At 34.6% G+C, this 23264-nt stretch overlaps 1 protein-coding gene across 1 annotated transcript in view; it reads right to left on the bottom strand.

The window, feature by feature from the left end:
* Nucleotides 1-815: 815 nt before the first annotated feature.
* The window catches only part of C1GALT1 (core 1 synthase, glycoprotein-N-acetylgalactosamine 3-beta-galactosyltransferase 1), a 28633-nt gene continuing 6184 nt past the window's right edge, over nucleotides 816-23264 (bottom strand). Inside the window, exons 2-4 of the mRNA XM_028120855.2 lie at nucleotides 11726-11962; nucleotides 7765-8432; nucleotides 816-1617 (exon numbers count right to left, since the gene is read on the bottom strand). Of these exons, the coding sequence (XP_027976656.1) occupies nucleotides 1426-1617; nucleotides 7765-8432; nucleotides 11726-11962 (1097 nt within the window). The 3' untranslated portion in view covers nucleotides 816-1425. The remainder of the gene's footprint in view (nucleotides 1618-7764; nucleotides 8433-11725; nucleotides 11963-23264) is intronic.

Genomic DNA, 23264 nt, shown 5'->3' with positions numbered 1-23264 from the left:
ATTCTTTTATGATATACTCAGATAATATTGCTAAAGAAAACAAAACTTAAAATTTTCTTTCCTTCCAGAAATTCTTTAAATCGAAGGTCACTAAAATTAGAATGAAATATTTATGAATATATTTTTGATGACAGTGTTGAATTGGGTATTCTGCTCTGTTAGAATTATCCACTGGCAAAACCAAACACCAAAAAAACCCCAAACAAACAAACAAACAAAAAACCACCCCAAATAATAAGTCAGCATCAAAATTCAGGCAGTTATGCATGAATTAAGTATTTGGTCTTTTAATACCTGGCATATTTCAGTTTCTTTAAGCACTCTGTTTTTCTAATGTTTTTAGTCAACTCTCGTCAAAATTGTACATTCAAATTATTTTGCCAGTGTAATAGCCACCTCAGAGCCTAAAACTGAATGTCTAAACTTTGCTTTAAACAAGTTATGAAAGGCACAAATTCTCATCTCTCAACAGGATGATAACAAAAGGAACTATAATTATGTAGTTGGAAAGAGTTTTAAATAATCAATTTAAAATGTCACTTAGTAATTCCTGAGAGTGGAACTGATCTAAGAAAAGCATCCCCAAATAGCATTAAATTTACTATTTATTAATTACCCACAATTAACAATGGGTAAATTTGAGAACAAAATATTTTAAAATGCATTTATAGAATGCTATTAATGCTGTGAGTAAATAAATATTAATAATTAAAATTGTATTCAAAGATAAACATATTTAGAAAAGAGACAACGGGGACTCAGTAAAACATTAACTACTAATCAGAACAAAGTATATAATACAGTCAAGGACCATATAATTTCAAAATGTGGTTTTATTAATGCACTTTAGGATAAGTGCCATTCTTATTTTACCTTGTCTGGAAGAAATTACAGTCACAGGAAATTTTCATTAGACAAAACCTACATGTATGAGTGTGTGGGGGGGGGTTTGGTTCATTTATATCATACTGTTCATGTCTTGAGTTTATAAATAACATTAAGCAACACTGTTTCCTTCTAAAATTTTCTTTAAGGCAGATCTATTTAGCATCATCTGTGTTATTAATATGTGCAGTGTAGTTTTAGAAAATTTAAATGTTCTAGTCTCTCAGTGAAAATAATACACGTGGTCAAGAATAGAAAACAAAAATCTCATTTCTAGATCCTCTGCCTGGCCACATTTTAAAAACACAAGTTTTTCATATATATATATATATTACTGTATCAAAACACATTTTAACAGACTTCACAGCTCACTTAAAGCTTCAGTTTACAGTCATTCATATGAAAGATTTCTAATATGGAATGTTCATTTAGAAAGAATTCCTCACTGGGATTCCAGTGTTCTGTATCAGAAATGTAGAAGTTCTTCAGTGCAATGCTAGACAGTTTACCTCTTCATTTATGTTTTTCTTTCAAGAGTTCTCATTTTACTTTTGGGTCTTCATTTTTGTATGCTCGACTTATTTCTTTTAGTATATTCTCAGGTAAGGCAGGTTGATATCTGTATAAATAACCATATGGACGAAGATGATAAACGAGGTATTCTAACTCATACATAGTTGTAGGATCAACATAGTGAAAAGAAACTGCAAGATCAGAACAGCAACCAGGACCCTAAAAAAGTAGCAGAAACAGGCATTAAGAAACAGTACATAATTAACATACAATATTCACATACTGATAAAGGAAACATTAATTTTAACAGAATCCAAGCATTAAAGTTGGCAAGGTAAAGCAGAGGCACCTTATTTATTAGACCTGTGGAAGAAACCAGGAGTTTTTAGAGTTCTTAATGATTTAAAACTAAACATGAAAACTGCTAAAATATATTGACCTGAAATAATATTCTTTCATATTCTACAGTGTTTTCACTGAAAAAAATCTTGAGACTTCCTCAAATGAAAGGGGCAGCTAGACAAAGGATGAAGCTCTATTTCCAAGTTTTGCTTTCAAACTTCGTATGTTCTCACTCTAACTTTTTGCGTGGCTCAACTTCACAAAGACACCTTTGGAGCATTCAATGACTACAAAACCCTTGCCCATTATGTGTCTGCAACCTAATACTTCATCTGCACATCAACCCAAAGAGTACAATATTTAAGAGAGGACGTACTGAGTCAAATCTAAGTTTGAATCCAAAGTTTGTCTACTAGGGTCAAATTCCACCTACTAGTGTATGACCTAGGGCAAGTTACTTAATCTCTATAAGCTTCAATTTCCCCATCTGCAAAAGATGGTTACTTAAAGGAGATAATATATGTAAAATGCTTGGAATCAGCTTGGCCTATAGTAAATTCTCAATAAATGTTGACATTATTGACAAAATAATCACATTTAGGTGGTCCGCAGTAAGTAGGTTAAACATTTGTCCAGATATAGATTCCTAACAGAGTTGGTATGAGAACAGGTCTAAAAAAGACAAAAACAAAGTAATAAAAAAAAATACAACAGAAAAAAAAGAACATAACAGAAACAAAACTGGCCCCAGAATTAAACAGTTCTAAGATTATTTTGGTATCTAGAGAATGTTTCACCCAGGTGACTCCAACAAAACTTCAGACTCTATCTAGAGTCTTTGCAAGGACCCAAGAAGAAAGATATTCTGGCAAGTTCCCAGAGAAGATTCATACTGAACATTTAATAATTCATGTTTGGAAGTAGGTAGCTTACGATGCAGTAAAAATTATCAGGGAATTGTCCACTGTATTTCTCTGGCTTTCTCTCTGAACTTTCCTTTGAAACAAACACTGCATATGTGGGGTTTCTGGACAAACACATAGGCACTAGAAAATTATTTGGTGCCTACTTCTTAACACCTTTAGGCAATGGAAGGATAGGAACAAATCTGAAAAGTAAAATGATAAGTCAACTTGTGATCATCAAATCAGCTCTGTCCAACAGATATATGTGAGCCACATGATGCAGTTCAAAATCTAGTAGCCACATTTAAAAAAAAAAAAGGAATTTGAATATATTTCAAATGAGTAAATCCTATTATTCTTTTTTCAATATGCAACCAATATCTTAAAAATTAATGAAATCATTCTTTTTATTTGTGCTAAGTTCTTGAAATCAGGAATGAATTTTATACTGACAGCACATCTCAATTTGGTCCAGCCACATTTCAAGTACTCAACAGTCACACCTGGCTACTGGCTACTATGCTGGCCAGTACATATTAAACTAAAAAGACTAGACCAATAGCAGTGAATTTTAAATTGCTGATCCTCTCTGAAAGCAACTTTATATGACCCTGAAATACTATAATAATATTTTTGGTAAGATTTACTGCATTATGTTTCATTCTATTGCATTATTGTTTTTTTTACTAGATGATGAGGATTCTGTTATTACAATTTATAAGCAATAAAGACAATAAAAGAAAACAGCTATAACTATTAGAAAATAGTTCTTTGCATATAATAATGGCTACCACCTAAACTCAAGAGAGTCAAGTAAAAAATCATCAGATATAGAGAATCCAGGAACAGAGCCAGATTTTAAAGATGCTTTTAAGAAACATCAGCTTTTATATATATACCAGTTAATTACAAAAGAGCCCAAGTAGAATAGTAGTGAAAATATTAAAAACATAAGATACTTAAGAAGAAATAAAATCTGGAGAAAACTATAAAGTTACTAAAAGACCTAAAATAAATTTTAAAAATCCCAAAGATATTCATTGTCCCTAAATTGACAAATTAATACATAAACATAAAGGCATGAGTGTTACCAAAACAATTTGAAAGAAAAAGTAAAGGAATATACACTCTTAGAGTAATAATTTCAAAATTCTGTAAAGCTACAAGGTTTAAGACGATACGGTGCTGAGGCAAAACCAAATAGGATGACAGAATAGAAATGTAATACCAGACACCAATCCTACTACTGCAAGTAACACTACAGTATATGATAAAGGAGATTATTTTAAATCACTACTGAAAATAAGATTTAGTTAAAAAAATGGCACTGGAAAAATCAGTTAACAATTTGGAAAAATCAGGAGTTCTCAACCTTAACCATGTATCAGTAAGTTTCAGATGGGTTATAGTTAATGTAATTAGAACTGAGGAACAGAATAAATCCTATTTGATCATTTCTGACCTATAAAAAAGGCAATTCCACATATAGGGGCATATGTATATATGTGTGTTGGTGTACACGTGTGTGTATATATGTATGTGTGTCTATATACACTATTACATGTAGACTATACACATATACATTTTAAATCCTCTGTATTAAGACTGATTATAAATTCTCTGATGAAAAGTCTATTCCTAGGGAGCTGACTTTAGTCCTAGGGAATAAACTCAATTCTAGGGAAGTGAGAAGGTGGTGTGAAAAGAGAACTGCAGGAAGAGTAAGTTCTAAACAACCAATTTAAGAACATAACTCTTTCATCAGCTTTATATCTCACACACTGACTTGCTAAAATAAAAATTTTCCACAGTGTTTTCCATGATTACTACAGAGCAAAAGTGTATGTATGAGATTTAGGATAACTCTGAAAATAGTAACTTACTTATGGAGAAGAAAATTTATTAAATGACGGATAAGTACTAAGAGAAGTTGGATTTCACATGTGTTTGTATTAAACCTCCTGGGAGAGAAGAGGCAACATTAGGAAGCTGGGTCAATTTTGGTCCTTCCAAGTCTATTTTATTGTCTTCTACATAACTGAAGAAATTTTATAGAAAGAACATAAAATTTTGCATCCATTTTAAAAACCACTACAATTTAAATAAAAGATGCACCACAGAAATATTTATTTTGTTCATATAAAGTATATTGTTAGGTACACCCTATCTGTAGGTGGGAATTGTGTGTAGCACTCTTAAAGGAAAGGAGGATATTTTACTGGTTACAAAATAGTGACAATTATCATGTCCCTTTGCTATTACTGTATGTAGTAGCAGATACTCTCAGTAAAATCTTATATGCATTTAGATGTCTCTGTTATATCTATTTGTAATGTTAAGTTTGGATATATTTTTATGTGGGAAAGGGTACAGCATTAAGAAGGAAAGAAGTAATCTTGGAATGGTCAGATTATACTAAGAAAAGTTTACATCAAAAAAAAAATTCAGGGGCGTCTGGGTAGCTCAGTTGGTTAAGCATCTGCCTTTGGCGCTGGTCATGATCTCAGGGTTCTGGAATTAAGCCCCACTTTGGGCTCCCTGTTCAGTAGGGAATCTGTTCCTCCCTTTCCCTCTCCCTCTGCCACTCCCGCCCTTCCCCCTCTCCCCCCAGTTTGTACTCTCTCTCGCTTATGCTCTCCCTCCTTCAATCTCAAATAAATAAAATCTTAAAAAAAAAATCAAAGTAGTACCTCACTAGAACAAAACAAAAATAGACTATCACAGAGCAGACTTAGGAATACATCTGTCTAGGATACTGTTGCATCCACAAGAGCAATAAAATGCTAGCATAAGGTTTCAAACAGATTCATTACGTAGAACTGAACTTTAAACTACTTATTAAAGTGGATTTTTATCCCAACAGCAGAATATTTATTCTAACATCCCTCAGCCCCACCCCCCAACCCTTTGGGGCACATATTAACCATGGAGGGGAACTCATGATGAAATCACAAGAGTTTATAATCAGCATGGTTTGTAATATTGCCTAGACTATTCATCAGGACAAACTACTTGACTTTTCTGATCCTCAGTTCTGTCACCTATTAAATGCAGAATTACTGTAAGGAATTACTGTGTCTGTGTAAGTACCAAGAACATACCAGTAATTGTAGTAGTGATTTGCTTCAACATTTCCTTTTAAAGCTGATTGTCTAAAGATTGGGTCAAATGTTCTAGGTCAAAGTTTCTTAACCTCAGTGTTACTGACATTTTAGTCCAGATAATTCTTTATTGTGGGAAGCCATCCTGTGCATTGTGAGATGTTTAGCATCTAGTGGGTTTACAATCTTGTGGGTTTCTACCCATTAGATGCCAGTAGCAATGTCCACCCCATGCCAGTCTCCCAGTTAACAACCAAAAATGTCTCCAGAATTTGTCAAATGTGCTCTGGCAGGCAAAAAAGCCTGCAATTGAGAAGCACTGTCCTAGATAATGATTTGAAAACACTGGCTTGTGAAAATGAGAATGCTAGCATGAAGTGTATTATTTGTATCTTAGGGCCAGAAAAAAGAAGGCACACAGTACTAATGACTTGCCTACATGCATTATTAATCAGTAACAGATCTGAATCTAAAAGCTAGGTTTCATGATTCCTGATGTCCTTCAGTCAGTCACTCACTGCTGCAATGCTCCTAACAGTGATGAACTGGAAACAATCTACTAAATGTGTATCAGTAGGTGAATGGATAAATTACATATGCTCATGTCAGATTACAGAGCAGCCTAAATTAATGAAGCACATACATATAATAATGTGGATATATTTTAATGTTGTATGAAAAGGGCAAATGTTCAAGGATATATATGGAATAATTCTATTTATGTAAAAACCTAAAAAACAATACTATATATTACTTATGGATACATAAACATGTAGGAAAAAAGATACAAATGTACACGGTGATGACGAATAAATTCATGATAGCGGTTAACACTGAGGAAGGAGATAAGAAAACTGGATTGGGGAAGTACACACAGGACTCAACTGTATCTATACCTTTTTCTTTTTTTTGAAGATTTTATTTATTTGACAGAGAGAGACACAGCGAGAGAGGGAAAACAAGCAGGGGGAGTGGGAGAGGGAGAAGTAGGCTTCCCGGGGAGCAGGGAGCCCGATGCGGGGCTCAATCCAAGGACCCTGGGATCATGACCTGAGCTGAAGGCAGATGCTTAACGACTGAGCCACCCAGGCGTCCCTATCCCTTTTTCTTTTAAAAAAACAAGCAAATGTGGCAAAAGATTAACATATGGTAAAGCTAGTTGGTGGGTATATTAATTCTTCTTAAACATTTAGCTGAGATATTTAATAAAATAATGTATTTTAGATAAAATCCTCAGGAATGGAGGCTAAGGTGTTAAATGAGAGGTAAGGCTTATTACATGCTTACAGTGCAATAGGCACTGTACTATACTGTAATCACAACTGAATGTAACAGGTAGATCTGGTCCATTTTACAAATGAGGCAACTCAGGCTCAGAAATTGGGCAAATTCTGTCCATCCAAGGTCACTGAACTATTAAGTGGGAGAAGACTTGAATCTAGGTCTTCCTAAACCTCACAGTCTTTTCACACATTGCTCCTGAAGCCCAGGAGGCTCTTCACACAGCCTGTTCTCTAACCTCACTCAGATTTCTGTTCAGAAGTCACCTCTTAGAGACACCTTCTTTGATCACCCAAACTAGGGTGCCCCGCTCCACTCTGGGTCATTCTCTATCCCCTCACTTGGCCTTATTTTACCTTAGGGCACTTACCACTACCTAAAATCATATTTTATCTTTACTAGTCTGCCTGTTTACTGTATGTCTCTGTAGCCAGAATGTAGGTTCATAATATACTTTTATAAGGTTTACAAGAACTGGAACTTGGCCATATTTACTGCTACGTTTTTAGTGCGTGACATAGGCAATAAATAGTAGGTAACAGTAGCAATATTTACTGAGTTACTAGCGCTGACATTCATGTTCTCATCTATTTTGTTATACATTGCCACTCTATATAAAAGGAGTAAAGGAGATTCTTAGTTATTGGTGCCAAAGAAACACACTATTTGCTAGTTTTTTTTTAAGTAAACAAAAGTCAGTCTAAGTATTTATACAGTAATAAAATTTTTGAACTTACCTCTACAGGACGATAATAGTTATAATTCCAATACCAAAAGGTTCTAGGTAGATAACCCTTGATTAAGTGGTGCTCTGGTACAAACGGATGAAAAGTTTCTTTTCCAACGGTATCTCTGGAATCTCCCGCTTCTACATTTATAATTTCCATGCATTTGCCCAATGCTAAGTCTTCGATGGAGGAACTATGTGTACATTTGTCTGTTTTAAATGCATCAACAAATCTCTTCAAGGCTTCTTTGCTCAGTACATACCCTGCTCCTCCACTCATGTAGCCCTGCTTTACATAGGGCTTAAATCTTCTCCCAAAGTAAATGGGTTCTTCAGGGTTGTATTTTGAGAGTAGCCATCTCAAATTATCCAGTATAACATATGTATCATCATCTGCTTTCATAAACCAATCAGCATCTTCTAAATAATGATCATGAACATACTGAAAAGCTTTAATTGTTTTCCAGTATAGTTGGTCTCTGCCTTCTCTGGTTTTTAATCCCACAGCAGGGAAGTCTTTATTTTCTTCTGAACTCATAAACAACACTTTATTACAACGCTGGGCCCATGTAGCTTTGACATGTTTGGCCTTTTTCTCTAGATTTTGAGGCCCTGTCATAACCCAGCAAAGAATTTTAACCTTTTGATAGAGGTTTTCAGCGATGTCTGTGTTCTCATCTATTAAACAAAAAATTTTTAGAGTTATATTCACATAGATGTAAAATTCAAATAAATTATATTGAAGAAAAATTTTCTTAAACAATTTCAAAAACCCCCTTCTATTTACCTTTCTACCATCAGTAATTTAGCTGAAAGAAAGCAAAACTCAACCTTATATGAACTGACATTCTGATTTATTGGTTTCATGTCAGTCTTATCCAGGAGATCCATTGCAGTTAACAAGAATTTCCACCACGACTTAAATTCTTACTATTTGAACTGTGGTTCGTTGACCAAACATCATCAGCATCACTTGGGAGCTTGTTAGAAATGCAACATCTCAGGCCCCACCCCAGACCTACTTGATTTGAATTTGCATTTTAACAAGTTCTCCTGGAGATTGGTATAAATATAAAGCATGGTCTTAGTATCTGCTTTTCACTTCATTCTACAAAGAAAGCTTCAACTAGTTCTCAACAGAACACTGACAGGAATTTCTTGCACCTCTAAACAAACTTCTGAAGGACAGGAAAGACATGCTGCTGAAAATAACAATTCATTTTGGAGTCCACAAGATTCACTATTATGAATTTATACAAGTATCTTTAGGTGGCTTTAAAAAAGGCTCTCATGACTACCCCAGTTTGAAGAAGAGGAGTTAATGCAGCATTGAGGTTACTTTTGATAGTAACATATTTCATTCCAAAATGCAAATCCATCAGTCAGAAACAGAACAGGCAGCAATAGTATTTCCAAGATTGTCTAGAGCAGTGTTTTTCAAAGTACTCCTTTGTAAAGAAATAGGCAGCCATGCCAGAATATAAAGCACATATTACTTCTTCCTCCAAAAAAGTCCACTTAACAAAGCAGTAAGCTTAAATGAGTTACATCCTGGTGCAAGCTCCTTATCTGGGTGCAGACTGGTAACAAACAATTCAGACCATCAGGCCAGGATCACATATTGAGTATCACTGGTTTAGAGGAAGAGTCCAATTTTAAGATTCTAGATCAGTGCTTGGTGAAGGATCAATTTTTATTTCTAATAGTTAGAGACCTGCTAAAAATGAATTACTAGAAAAATAAAACTAAAAAAAGAAATATAAAATACAAATCCTAATTCTTATGTTTTGATTTAGACAAAATTACTCTGTTAAATTACCCTGAAAGTTTCTCTGTAGTCCCAGTTTCAATACTTATGTAGTTGTGGACCAGCATGAGTCTGCAAAACCATACTTTTTGTAGTAATGCTGTAGGCAGAATCCTAAGGAAGCAGATCCTTAAAATTAAGGTCAACCAGTGAGTTACAAAAACTTAGTCCTGTGAAAAATTAGTAACTGGAGGCATAAATTTCTAGTTAACTGATGGTTGGGTGTGGTTGGGCATGGAATTTTTGAAAATATTCTCATGTCCTTCTGAAAATCAATAATTCACAATTCAAAAACAGACAGAATCACCCTTCAGTCAGAGAGCATTCACATTTCATGTACTTGAGGAGCCCAATCTCCTGGCTATAAACTAAATACTGGATGCAGAGGGAAAATGGTAGATGCAGGAATTCTCAATGTTTCACTTTATATAAGACAACCTTCTCCCCACTGCTGGGACCTGGTAGATATTCTTTCTCATTTTGTAATTATTCCTTCATTAATTACTTTGTAGGCATGTGCTGGTTCAGGAGATGAAAAGATGAGCACGGCACATGTCCTGCTACAGAAGAACTCAGTCTTGTAGTGGACCTTGGCATGCTATAATAGAGGTATGTAAAAGGGTTCAATGTCCTGAGGAAAAAGAAAGCAGTGGCTGATAAATCCTATAGAGCAATGGAATGGGAACTTGGCTGGAACAGAGAAGGGGAGATAGAGCAAAATCAGGGAAAACAGAGATGATGCAGAAAATAGGTCCTTAAATGAGTAGAAGCTCATTTTACATTTTACACAATAAGAAAGGACAAAAGGTATAGTGAAGTTTGTTTGAGTGCAGGTACATGGGTATAAGTGAAGGCCTGAACTAGGGGAAATGAACTGAGAAGAAATCTGAAAAATGGTAAAGAGGCAGAATGCTGGAACTTATGACAAATGGGATTGATTGGTAAGTGAAGGAAAACACCTACCATGACTTCATAGTTTCTAGCTGAAACAGATGTGGACCATCACGCAGGACAAGTAGGGACCTAATATATGTTCCTACACTGACCTGACACACCCTACTAGTAGAGAAGCATGGTGCCAATCCTTTAACAATCCAGAGCAAGGCTACAGAGCAAGTGTCTAGTGATCAAACTGCTCTATGATAAGTACACAGAGCACCTACTCAGAGCTGAATCAGTTATATAAACGTTTATACAACATGACATAATTTGTAATAGTATGCATGTGCTTGCTAGTTCATATAACTCAACCAGGATGTGGTACACTTCATCCCTCAGCCTCTGCTTGGTATTTACTACCAAAAAGATAAAGGAAACAATTCCTAACGGAGGGACCCTCTGCAACTCAGAATTCCAATTGTTTCCAAGCTGCTGTATTCTTTACTGTCAAATAAATCACATTTGCAGAGATCTTTGAATTATGTTAATGTTTTTTCACAGTGTTTGGAACTGGGCTAAGATAAAGACAGTAAAGAATAAATGGAAACTAAAATGATGAGAATTGATGATATCACATAAGCAAAGAATCAGCTAAAGGACAGAAACTTGGAGAAAACCAACATTTAAATGTTGGCACGTAGGGGACGCAATTGAGAACATCTGGTTAGAGGTAGGAAACCAAGAGAAAATGAAGTCATTATAACATATCCTTAGATGTTATATGTTATATGTTATGCCTCTTAAAAGGTGAAAAGATTAGTTATATTAGTTACTGATAAAAATATAAGTTGAAAAAATATAAATTGAGATTTATATATACCTCTTGAGTTTCTCTAGAACAAGACAAAGCAAAAACTAAGACCAAAACAAGATAATAGCAAAAACACTAAAGACACAGATATAAACCATGACAACAAAATCACACTGAATAAATATTTTCAAAAAAAATCTAATCTGAAAAGTTTTGCCTTTCCTGGAATTACAGTTTCTGAACTGTCTCTACTTAAAAATAAAATCAAAATTAATATCTTACTCCCTAAATAAATCTGGGTTTTAGCAATTTCCTTCCTGAGGCAAACCAAGAGCTGTCATTAAATATTGGGAATTAAGCTAATTTTATCAAAAATATTGTGTACAACAAAATTCAAATAGCTTTTTCCAATTCTTATAACACACAGACTGAAAAATACTGTTTCTGTTTACTCCTTAATAAAGTGAACCATACCTTTATGTTGGCTAGAATCTGCATTGAAGTTCATCTGTCCTTCTAGATGATTTTGTCCATTATCATCTGAGTGCCTAGCATGAGGATCATTATGAAGAATATTAGGCTGGGTATCACCCTGTTCTCCCAACAAAATACTCAATAGCTGAGAACATAAAACAAATCCAATTGCTGATCCACAAAGGAAGGTTAAAAAATTCAGCCAAGATTTAGAGGCCATTTCCCGAAAGTGTATTTCTGTAAGAAAAAAATTAGCAGGATGTTATAAATTATAAAGCAATATATGTATCATGAGTAAAAAACTTGATAACTTAAAAAAAAAACAACACAAAAATACACAAAAATCAAGTTGATAACTTTGAGCCATATGGGAAAGTTAATTCCTTCCATATAGGAGAACGTTTCTGAGAATATTTAACTTTTATCCCTTCAAGTTGACGTTAAAACACACCTTGTGGACAATTCAATAAAATAGATGAGTAATAAGTTGGAGAATCATTGTTAGGTGGCGTATGGGTAAATAGGTCAGTATTTACACACAGAATTTCCTCTTCTTCCCACCAGAATCCTCTGTGAACCCAAGCCTGCTTGCCATGTTCTTTTTCTTTTTTGCTGTCAAAATACTTAAATTTACCTTTTTTCTCTTTTATATTATATGGTATATATTATATATAAATATAATATTCCACAAGATATTACTATTATCATTAAAATAAATAACATAAGTGGTACAAAATTGTGAGGAGGACACAGAGAGTTTGTGTTCTAAAATCATTTTGTTGTCCAGAAGTGGTGAAAGTACTAATGTTAAACTTTAAAAGACTAAGGATGTATAGTGTAATTGCTAGTATAATCATTAAAATAAATAGTAAATGAATATATAACAGGAAAAAATGAATAAAATAAAAGCAAGACAAGGAAAAAGAGCAGTAAAGAATAGATGAAATAAACAGAAAACAAACAGTGATATGATTGATTTTAACGCAAATATTATCACCAAAGACGTTAATGTAAAAGATAAAGATTGCCAGCCAGACTACAGAAAAAAATAAACCCAACTATATGTTGCTTATAGGAGACACATTAAGTATATTCAGAAAATTAAGAGCAAAAGAATGGGAAAAGATCACATACAAAAAGAAAGTATGCAGTTATCAAAATAAATTAGCGGTTACATAGTTTATCTTCCTGATATTCACCAAGCTTTACATTTTTGATTTACATACTTTTTTGTATTAATATTTACTATAGTAAAAAATTTATATAAAAATACCTTCATGTGACCTTTTACTTTATCCTTTTTAATACATGTTTAATATATGTATATTTAATGCAAATATATTTATCCTCAAATCCATAAGTAAAATTGTCATGTCATGGAACTACACCATGCTCATCTTATATCTCGGATCTCAGGCTCTCTAATAGTTTTTCAAGTTTGAGAAGGATGACCCCGGGGAAGCCCAGGTAAAGGAAGGACAAAGTTGCTCAGTAACACAGGAGATGTAAATTACCCATGAAACTGGCAGGCACTTGTTTACTTACTTCCTTTGTTCTATCTTAACTTGCATTCTAAGGTTCAGAAAGGTAGGCCTTCACGGGTGAAGAGTATACATACATGTCCCACCAACTCCCCTACATAAAATTTCCCAGAGGAAAAGCAGAAACAAGATTACCCAGTCTTGTTGCTATTTTCCCTGAGAGGAGGTCTCAAATTCTCCTTTGCTACTGTCTTTTCCCCACTTAGATTGGTTTTTAGTGAAATCCTTATACACAAAAGGTGTAATCTGCAATTCCAGGGAAAATATCCCTCCTGGTTTAAGTAACTCTTTTGAAACTCTGAAAACCTGAAGAATATTTGCAAATGATATAATCCGATAAAGGGTTAATATCTGAAATACAGAAATAATTTCTATATTATTTGAATTTCTTCTGCAACTCCACATCAAAAAACCCCATATAATCTGATTAAAAATGAGCAGAGGACCTGAAAGGATATTTTTCCAAAGAAGATATATAAATAGTCAACAGATACATGGAAAGATGCTAAACATCATTAATCATCAGGGAAATGCAAGTCAAAACCACAAAGAGATACCACCCCACACCTGTTAGAATGGCCAGAATCAAAAGGCAAGAAATAACAAGTGTTGGTCAGGATACGGAGAAAAAGGAACCCTTGTATACTGCTGGTGCAGCCACTGTGGAAAATAGTACGGAGGTTCCTCAAGGAATTAAAAATAGAATTACCATATGATCCAGTAATTCCACTACTGGATATTTATCCAAAGAAAATAAAAAATACTAGTAGGAAAAGATATGTGCACCCTACGTATATTGAAGCATTATTTATAATAGCCAAGATATGAAAGCAATCCAAGTGTCCATCCACAGACGACAGGATAAAGATGATGTGGGATGGACAGAGGGACGGGTTACTCAGCCACGAAAAAGAATGAGATCTGTCCATTTCCAACAACATGGGTAGATCTAGAGGGTATAATGCTAAATAAAATAAGTCAGAGAAAGACAAATACCATATGGTTTCACCCATATGTGTAATTTAAGAAACAAAACAAGCCAAGAAAAAACAAGATAAGAAACAGAGCCTTAAATACAGAGAATTGGTGGTTGGCAGAAGGGAGGTGGGGGGATGGGTGAAACAGATAAAGGAGATTAAGAGTATACTTACTGTGATGAGCACTGAGTAATGTAGAGAACTGTTGAATTATATGAAAAAAGCTGAAGAGAACTACTCAAGAATCTGAAATTCTTTAAAGTAAGAGCGTATATTACTAAGAATTTACCCACAAGAGAGGTAATTTGAAAATCCCATAAACTGCAAACATGAAGCCAAGAGAAGTAAATGAAAGGTATCATAATGCCAATTTTCTTATGGTAAATGTAAAAAGATTAGCAGAATAAGACTGAAGCAATAAACCTGAAGGAAGGCTATTGAGGTAACATTAGCAGACACTTAAACTGAGATATCATCTAAGAGCCACACTGCGTAATTTCCCAAATCTGATTCTCTGACGCTCTGCCTTCTAGCACACTGGTTTTGATTTTCTTTTTGTACTGGCCGTGACCTTCCTCACCTTAATACCAGATACAATCACTTCACAGTCTCAAAAGGGCACAGTCCAAATGAATTCTCCACTGCTACAGAATCAACAGTCACAGAAAGCCCTGTGACTGAGGAGGACTGCGAGACAGTGACTATTATCAAATAAGTGCTGATCCAGCTCCAGTAACTATGAAAACTAACCTGACACCCCACCATTTTCCAAAAGACAATGAGTTTTAAAACAAGTCTACTTCTGGAGCATGGAGGATTTATTGTTTGTAGTAAACTAGTGACATAGTTATGGATAGGGTTTTCTTAGCTGAGGTGGCACTTTTTTAGCAACACACCTGTTCTGGGGTGAGTGGAGGGAAAATTGACTTCCTGATGTTTAAAATTTTGTTTTTAATTAAAAAAATACCTTGTGATGCTATTGGATGGCTACCATCCTCTTACCCCTCCTCCTCCAGAGCATTATCAACCAACATGTGCTGGCTCATCCCTGTTGCTTTACTCCATACCCTTCCAATTTCAAAGACTCTTGCCTTAAGACTAAATTTCTGTTTACTCTGATTTTTCTTTCTTGGTCCTGGGATAAAATAGCCATCTCATATGGGTACAATGCACCCCAAACCTTACTCTGATTTTTCACAAAAATCAGCACCCTCAACTCTTCAGATTCTTAACAAGAGTGCTGAAATAGACCAGACAGGAAGACCTTGTGTAACTAAGTTGCACATTACGAGGCTTCTAAGATATTAATTAAAATTAAGTGGAGGGAAGTTCTCATTGCCAACTGTTTTCCAAACCTGGTATGTAATCAGAATCATTTGAGGAGCATTTTAAAAATATAGATTTTCAGGCATCACAATTGAGATTTCATTTGCAAAAGAAGGTCTGGGACAACTAAAATTTGTATTTTTTACAGGACAGCTTTGTGTTATTCATTGTAAAAGAGAAATCAAGCAATATAGAACAATGTGAAAAAGATAAATATCACCCCAAATCCCATCACTCAGAAACAACTATCATTAACATTTAGTAATATCATTATAGATATGAATAACCCATCTTTATAAATAACAGAGATGGAAGGAGAGGTAACTGTGGCTAACAGTTGAACCCTGTATTAAGAGCTCTATGTGGGTTAACTGTAAACCATAAATGAGGGACTATCAATCTCATTTTACAGATAAACTCAGACAGAAAGGTATGTAACCTTCCCAGGGCCATACTAGCAATATGAATCAAGAATTCAGATTCTTAACCATTTTACAGTAGTTTTACAGAATTGGAATGAATGTTACTCATGCTATTTTAAAGATTTAACATGTTAAGATTTACTTGAATGTATAGGAAAAAAGGGAAATTAAGTGAATCTAAATGAACTCTGAAAGTCAGTGAAGCATTTATAATACGACTCCTCTCCTCTAAATGATCCTTCTAAAGACAAGAAAAAGACTATGAAAAATATAAAGCAATTGGAGGCCCTTTTTTAAAACCACGTATTTCAGTTTTAGATAGTTCCTATTAACTTCTTGCTGTGAGAAATGTGGAAATCAGCACGTATATACTCTCCCCCACTCCAGCCACTCCAACCTTCAGCAACCACCACCCTGATCAGTCAGCAGCTATCAACATGAAGGCAAGACCCACCACTAGCAAAAACATGACTCACTGAAAGCTCAGATGATGGTTAGCATTTTTTAGCAATAAAGTATGTTTTAATAAGGTAAATTAAGTTATGTACATTGTTTCTTAAGACATAATGCTATTGCATCCTTAACACACGACACTACAGTGTAAACATAACTTTTATATGCATGGGGAAACCAAAAATTCATCTGACTTGCTTTATTGTGCTATTTGCTTTATTGCAGTGGTCTGGAACCGAACTCGCAATATTTCTGAGGTATGCCTGTACTACATGAATCATTCAGGAAGTTAAGCAGAACTTAAATCCTTCTTTTATGTAAAAGTTTGATACTGATCTCTGACAGAGCCCAAAATATAGATAGAATTAAAAAAAAATCAGTCCAATCTCACTCCAAAATAATACATCATCAAAGGGAATGCAGCCCAAACATTAATGGTTATCTTAAGTTGGGTCCTCAGAAAGGAAACCATGAAATGAGGCCTTTGTGTGAAAGTGTTTTATTAGAAAATATTCCCTGGGGATGCCTGGGTGGCTCAGTCAGTTAAGCATCTGCTTTTGATTCAGGTCATGATCCCAGGGTCCTGGGAGGGAGTCCCACATCAGGCTCTTTGCTCAGCAGGGAACCTGCTTCTCCCTCTGTCTCCTGCTTCCCCTGCTTGTGCGTGCGCTCTCTGTCTCGTAAATAAATAAAATAAAATCTTAAAAAAAAGAATTAAAAAAGAAATATTCCCTGGAAAAACTTCTAGGGAAGTAGGACAGGGAAGGAAAGAAGTCATGCGAAGTTCCATGGGAGGTAATTTTAGCTCCATCCCCTAGGGTAGTTTTAGAGGCAACACAAGCTGCACCTCAGAGTTGTACTCATATATTTAATCAGTGGTTAAGGGCTGTTCTTAGGAAATAAAATTCCCAGACACTCTCATAGCTTGTACATTGGCAAAATTGGCTCTGGCAGTGTGAGGGCAGCCCAGCAACAAAGAACCTTAGGAGACAGATAACGGGCATGAATATACATTAGGAGCCTGTGAACAGAAAGGAGATACAGGCCCTTGGACAAAGTATTAGCATCATCTGCTACAGCAACTTTATGATTTGGAAAGTTAAAAATCACTTGGTTTGGTTTTGCTCTATGGAATCCCCAAAAGGTTCAGCAATCAATCATTCTAGTTCAATCATTGTAGAGTGAAGAATACTGCACAGCCTAACAATGCATATAGAAATTTTAATTAGCTTTTTGGTATCTACTCTAAAATATAAATAGCCACTTAAGAATCACCAGGTATTTTAAGGAAAGCCTCTAATACGAAAGAAAAAAAAAATCAACAAAGTCAAATTTAAAGCAACTTGGAAGAGATGATATAATGAGATAAAAACTAAGAAAACCCCAATCATTGATATCCTGAGAGATTAAAAAATGTCATGCCATTTTATTCAGGAAATAAGTTAATAGCTTTAAAAAAATTATGAGGACAAAAAGAACTCCACAACAAATTAAACTGTAAGAAAATAAAAAACCTGAATAGAACAGCCACAGGATAAAGTTAAGGAAGTTACCCTCAAAGTAAGAAAAACAAAAAGATAAGGTGATAGAAAATAAAGAGAGAAAACTGATAACTAAAGATCGGTTTACAGGTACAGATAAAAAAGGAAGGAAATCTACAATCAAATACTTCAAGGATGTTTCCAGATTGAAAGGCTCCAATGATAGCTAATATTCTGAACAAAAACAGACCCACAAAGATATAGTATCAGGTAATTTCAGAACAATTTGGTCAAAGAAACCATTCTGCAAGCTTGCAGAGAAAGGGAAAGAGGCAAAGAGACAAGAATTAAATGTTTTTTTATTTTAATTTTTTAAAAAGATTTTATTTATTACTTGAGTGAGAAAGTGAGAGACAGCATGAGTGGAGGGGGAGGGACAGAGGCAGAGGGGAGAAGCAGACTCCCCGCTGAGCAGGAAGCCCAACACGACAAGGGACAAGGGGCTTGATCCCAGGAGCCCGGGATCATGACCTGAGCCAAAGGCAGATGGCTTAACCAACTGAGCCACTGAGGTGCCCCAAGAATTAAATGGTTTTAGACTTTCAAGCAGCAACACTGAAAGCTAGAAGGCAATGGATAAAATCCTTCAAAATTCTTAGGAAAAATTATTTCAAACCTAGAATTTTAGACGCAGCCAAACTATCCAAGGATCAAATCCGTATCGCTTACTTGGTACACAAGACTGGCTCTAGTTCACCTTCCTGCTCTCTTATTTCTCATACTCCCTTACCTGCAAAGACCATTCAGCCATTCTCCAAGTTTGCCTTGACCTTTCATATGGATGACTTTGGCCATTCTATTCTTTTTGCTGGGTGTGCCTTCCTCAATTTCGTCTACTGGAGAGATACATAATTCTTCCAAGGTTACTTTAGTTTCAGTACTTTCCATGACCACTCTTCCCTACTGCCCATGGTCAAAATAACTGCTCTCCCTCGAATGTTTCCTTGTGCCTTTACTCACACTTCCTAATATGTATATGTCATACTGCACAATAGTAAGTATGTGCATTTTTTTCCCACTAGACTGTGAGTTCCTCAGGAAAAGTGGCTATGGCTCTTATCTCTCTATCTCCAGCACCTAACACACTGCCTGGCTTATATAATGCACTCAAATGTTTGTGTGTTTGTTTTACTGAAAGGGGGAAGAGAGTTGAAATGAGTTTTGCAAACAGAGATCTATATTTATACCACCTAATTTACTAAGTAAAAAAATCATGTATGGTTCCACCATTTGACGCTTTTACACTTCTTTGACCCAAAAGCTTAAAACAGATATATAATATGACCTATATATTATTTCCTTTGGTGTATATTCCACTCATATGAACTATAAGTACATATTAATTCTGAGACAGAAAGACTAAAAGCATTTTCTATTACTAATTAAAATGATAGAAATAGAAAAAATTAACACACAGCTATAACCTAATGACCCTGAAGTATTTTATAAGCATTATAGTTACACAACGTTAGCATAAAAATGACCATGGGATTTCATAAATCCTGAAAATGTAGGATAAGAAACAAATTAATAACCTTCCAAAAATTATATAACAGTTCACAACCAAGTTAAAATCAAGTTGTATTGTCTTGAGCTCTAATTCTATTTTAAAAAATATTCCCACAATTTCATATTCAGAAAATCAAGTGAGAATACCTTTTGTTACTGTTCCATGAGAACATAAGTATTTTGGGGCGCCTGGGTGCCTCAGATGGTTAAGTGTCTGCCTTTGGCTCAGGTCATGATCCCAGAGTCCTGGGATCGAGTCCCGCATTGGGCTCCCTGCTCCTTGGAAGCCTGCTTCTCCCTCTGCCTCTCTCTCTCTCTCTCTCTCTCTGGCTCTCATGAATAAATAAATAAAATCTTAAAAAAAAAAAAGAACATAAGTATTTTTTATGTCCTCTTTTACGTCCTCAACAGAAATTAGAGAAGACATAAATAAATAGAAAGACATCCCACGTTCATGGATTGGAAGAATATTGTTAAAATATCAGTACTACCCAAAATGATCTACAAACTTAATGTAATCTCTATCAAAATCTAATGATTTTTTTTGCAGAAATAGAAATAACCATCATAAAATTCATATGGAATTGTCAAGGGACCCCAAGGAGCCAAAAAAAAAAAAAATCTTGAAAAAGAGGAATAAAACCTGAGGACTCACAGTTCCTAATTTTAAAACTTATTACAAAGGCTACAGTAATCAAAACAGTGGCACTGGCATAAAGATAGACATATAGACCAATGGAGTAGAATAGAGAGCTCAGAAATAAACCCATGCATTTACGGGCAAAATATTTTCAACAAATTGGCCACATGCATTCAATGAGCAGAGGACATCTTTCAACAAAGGTGCTGGGAAAACAGGATATCCACATGCTAAAGAATGAAACTGGACCCTTATCTAGCATCATATACAGAAATCAACTGAAAATAGATCAAAGACCAAATATAAAACTATAAAACTCTTAGAAGAAAACATAAGACGAAAACTTCCTGATATTGGAATAGGGAATGATTTCTTTGATAGGACATCAAAGGCACAAGCAACAAAAGAAAATTAGTCAAATTGGACTTCATGAAAATTTTAAAATTTTGTGTATCAAAAAACACTATCAACAAAGTAAAAAGGCAACTCACAGAATGGAAGAAATATTTGCAAGTCATCTATTTGATAGGGGATTAATGTCCAGAATATATAAAGAACTCCTAAAACTTAACAACAAAACCAATAAAATGGGCAAAGGACTTGAAAAGACATTTCTCCAAACAAGATATACTACTGGCTGATAAGCATGGGCATGTTGAGGATGAAAAGATGCTCAGCATCACTGAAATTCAGGGAAATGCTAATCAAAACTACAATAAGATACCACCTCACAACTATGAGGATGGCCACTATCAAAATGATAAGTGTTGGCAAGGATGTGGAGAAATGCAACTAGTTGTGCACTGTAATGTAAAATGTACAGAAACGTAAAATGTACTGCCACTGTGGAAAGTAGTATGGTAGTTCACAAAAAATTAAAAATTTACAGTTACCATAGGATCTAGTACTTCCACTTCTGGGTATATGACCAAAAGAACTGGAAGCAGAGTCTCAAAGAGATACCGGTATACCCATGTTTATAGCAGCATTATTCACAATAGCTAAAATGTGGAAATAATCCAAGTGTCCATCAGTGGATGAATGGATAAGCAAAATGTGTTATGTGCATACAATGGAATATTATTCAGCCTTTAAAAGAAAGGAAATTCTGATGTGTGCTATAACTTGGATGAACTCTGACATTATGCTAAATAAGCCAGGCACAAAAAGACAAATACTATATAATTCCACTTACAGGAGATACTCAGTTAAAACCATAGAGACAGAAAGTAGAATGGTGGTTGCCAGACACATGGTTGCCAGAGACAGGAGACACTTAGTTAAAACCATAGAGACAGAAAGTAGAATGGTGGTTGCCAGAGACAGGAGACACTCAGTTAAAATCATAGAGACAGAAAGCCTAATGATGGTTGCCAGAGGGGAATGGGAAATTACTGTTTAATGTCTATAGAGTTTCAGTTTTGCAAGACAAAGAATTCTGGAGATAGATGGTGGTAACAGTTGCACAATATAAATGTATTAAATATCACTGAAATGTACACTTAAAAATGATTAGAATGGTAAATTTTGTGTATTTTACAATAAAAAATTGGAAAAAAAGAATAACAATGTTGATATTCTCCAAATTAATCTATATATGTAATATTATCCAAACTAAAATACAAGATTTTATTTATTTTTATTATTTTTAAATACAAGAAGATTTTAGAAAGTTAAATAACTCAGTAAAAGCATTCAAAAGATTTGTAAAAATAAGTATGTGAGTATACCTGGGAAATTCTGGAAAGGAGTGTGGGGGTAGACTAAGCCTAATGGACCCAATTAAGACAAGATTTTTAAAAATTAAGTAACGTAGTAAAAAATTATTCTAATGTTGTTGGGAAAATAAATATAACTGGGAAATTCCTGAAAGGAGCACTGCAGGTTAGAGGGTAGATTAAGCCTACCAGAGATTAAAATATATTACCTACAATAAACAGTGGTATAACATTATAATAATTTGATATTCAGGCCAGACATATTAATTTCTTTATGAATCAGTTAAAAAATATTTTTAATGCTTTTAATTAATACTACAGACATAATGCTGAGAAACTTTTTTTCTCTACAACCATGCCATCAGAACTAAGCTATCTGAAAGTATATCAGTGAGACTGGAACATCCCATTCTTGCATGGATGATGGACAGTTCATCAAGCAGCAGCAGCCTTAATTTCCAACTCAGAGTTTCAGATAGGGTTTCCCAGACACAACATTCCATATTTATCTTAACTGTGTAGTCTCTAAGGAAATAGGGCTTTGAGTTTGCTTCTCAGCCCAGGCCTGATGTTAATTAACCCCTTGACACACAGCCTCGCTGTACTTCAAACCTATCAAATATTGCTTCATTTAAATTTTGTCTAAACTCCACCCTTCTCCAAAATCTGTAATAACCCTGTCCTTTCTTTATTTAGTAAAATGCTGGCAGTTCATCTGGTGTGTGGTCTTCCTCACGGCAGCAAGTTAATTAACCTTTGTCAGCCTAAAGATATATATCCCTGGTGGTCTTTACCAGACTGAATTAAAGAGTCTGTTTAAAAAAACAAGTACATATAGAAATTTAATACATAATATACATAGCATTTCAAATCAAGAAAAATATGGTTTATTCAAGTAATGATACTGAAATAATCTTTTGGGAAAAAGATAAAAATCAGCCAGCTGGATTCCTACCTTTCTCTTTCAAATTCCAAATGTTTCTAAGGTTTCAATATTTAAAAAAATGAAATTATAACAAACTAGAAGAAAATATCTTTTTATATTTTTATAACATGAATTGAGATGGTCTCAAAACTCAGAAGCTATGACTATAGGAAAACTGTATGAAATTATTCATTGGCTAAACTTCTGGCAGTGAAACTGCTGGTTCAGAGATGTTTCTGTATACAATGTTAAAAAAAATCTGTACAGCAAAAAATGCCAAAAAACATAATGAAAAAGACAAAAGATCAATCTAATATAAAAACAGATGAAATAAAGGATTTGCAGAAGAAGAAAATACAATGGCCAAAGATGTTCAAATTTCACATTAAAGTAATTCAAATGCAGAAATACTATTTTTAACCTTACTAGCAAAAAATGTTTAGTAACACCCAATAATGACATGGAAGAGGAAACTGGCACTCATGCA

The sequence above is a fragment of the Eumetopias jubatus genome, unplaced genomic scaffold, assembly GCF_037043125.1.
Source record: "Eumetopias jubatus isolate StellerSeaLion01/CBP00866 unplaced genomic scaffold, mEumJub1_p1.0 scaffold_14, whole genome shotgun sequence".
Lineage (NCBI taxonomy): Eukaryota > Metazoa > Chordata > Mammalia > Carnivora > Otariidae > Eumetopias > Eumetopias jubatus.
The sequence above is the reverse complement of the archived record's forward strand: the minus strand, read 5'-3'. Positions and strand labels throughout refer to the sequence as shown.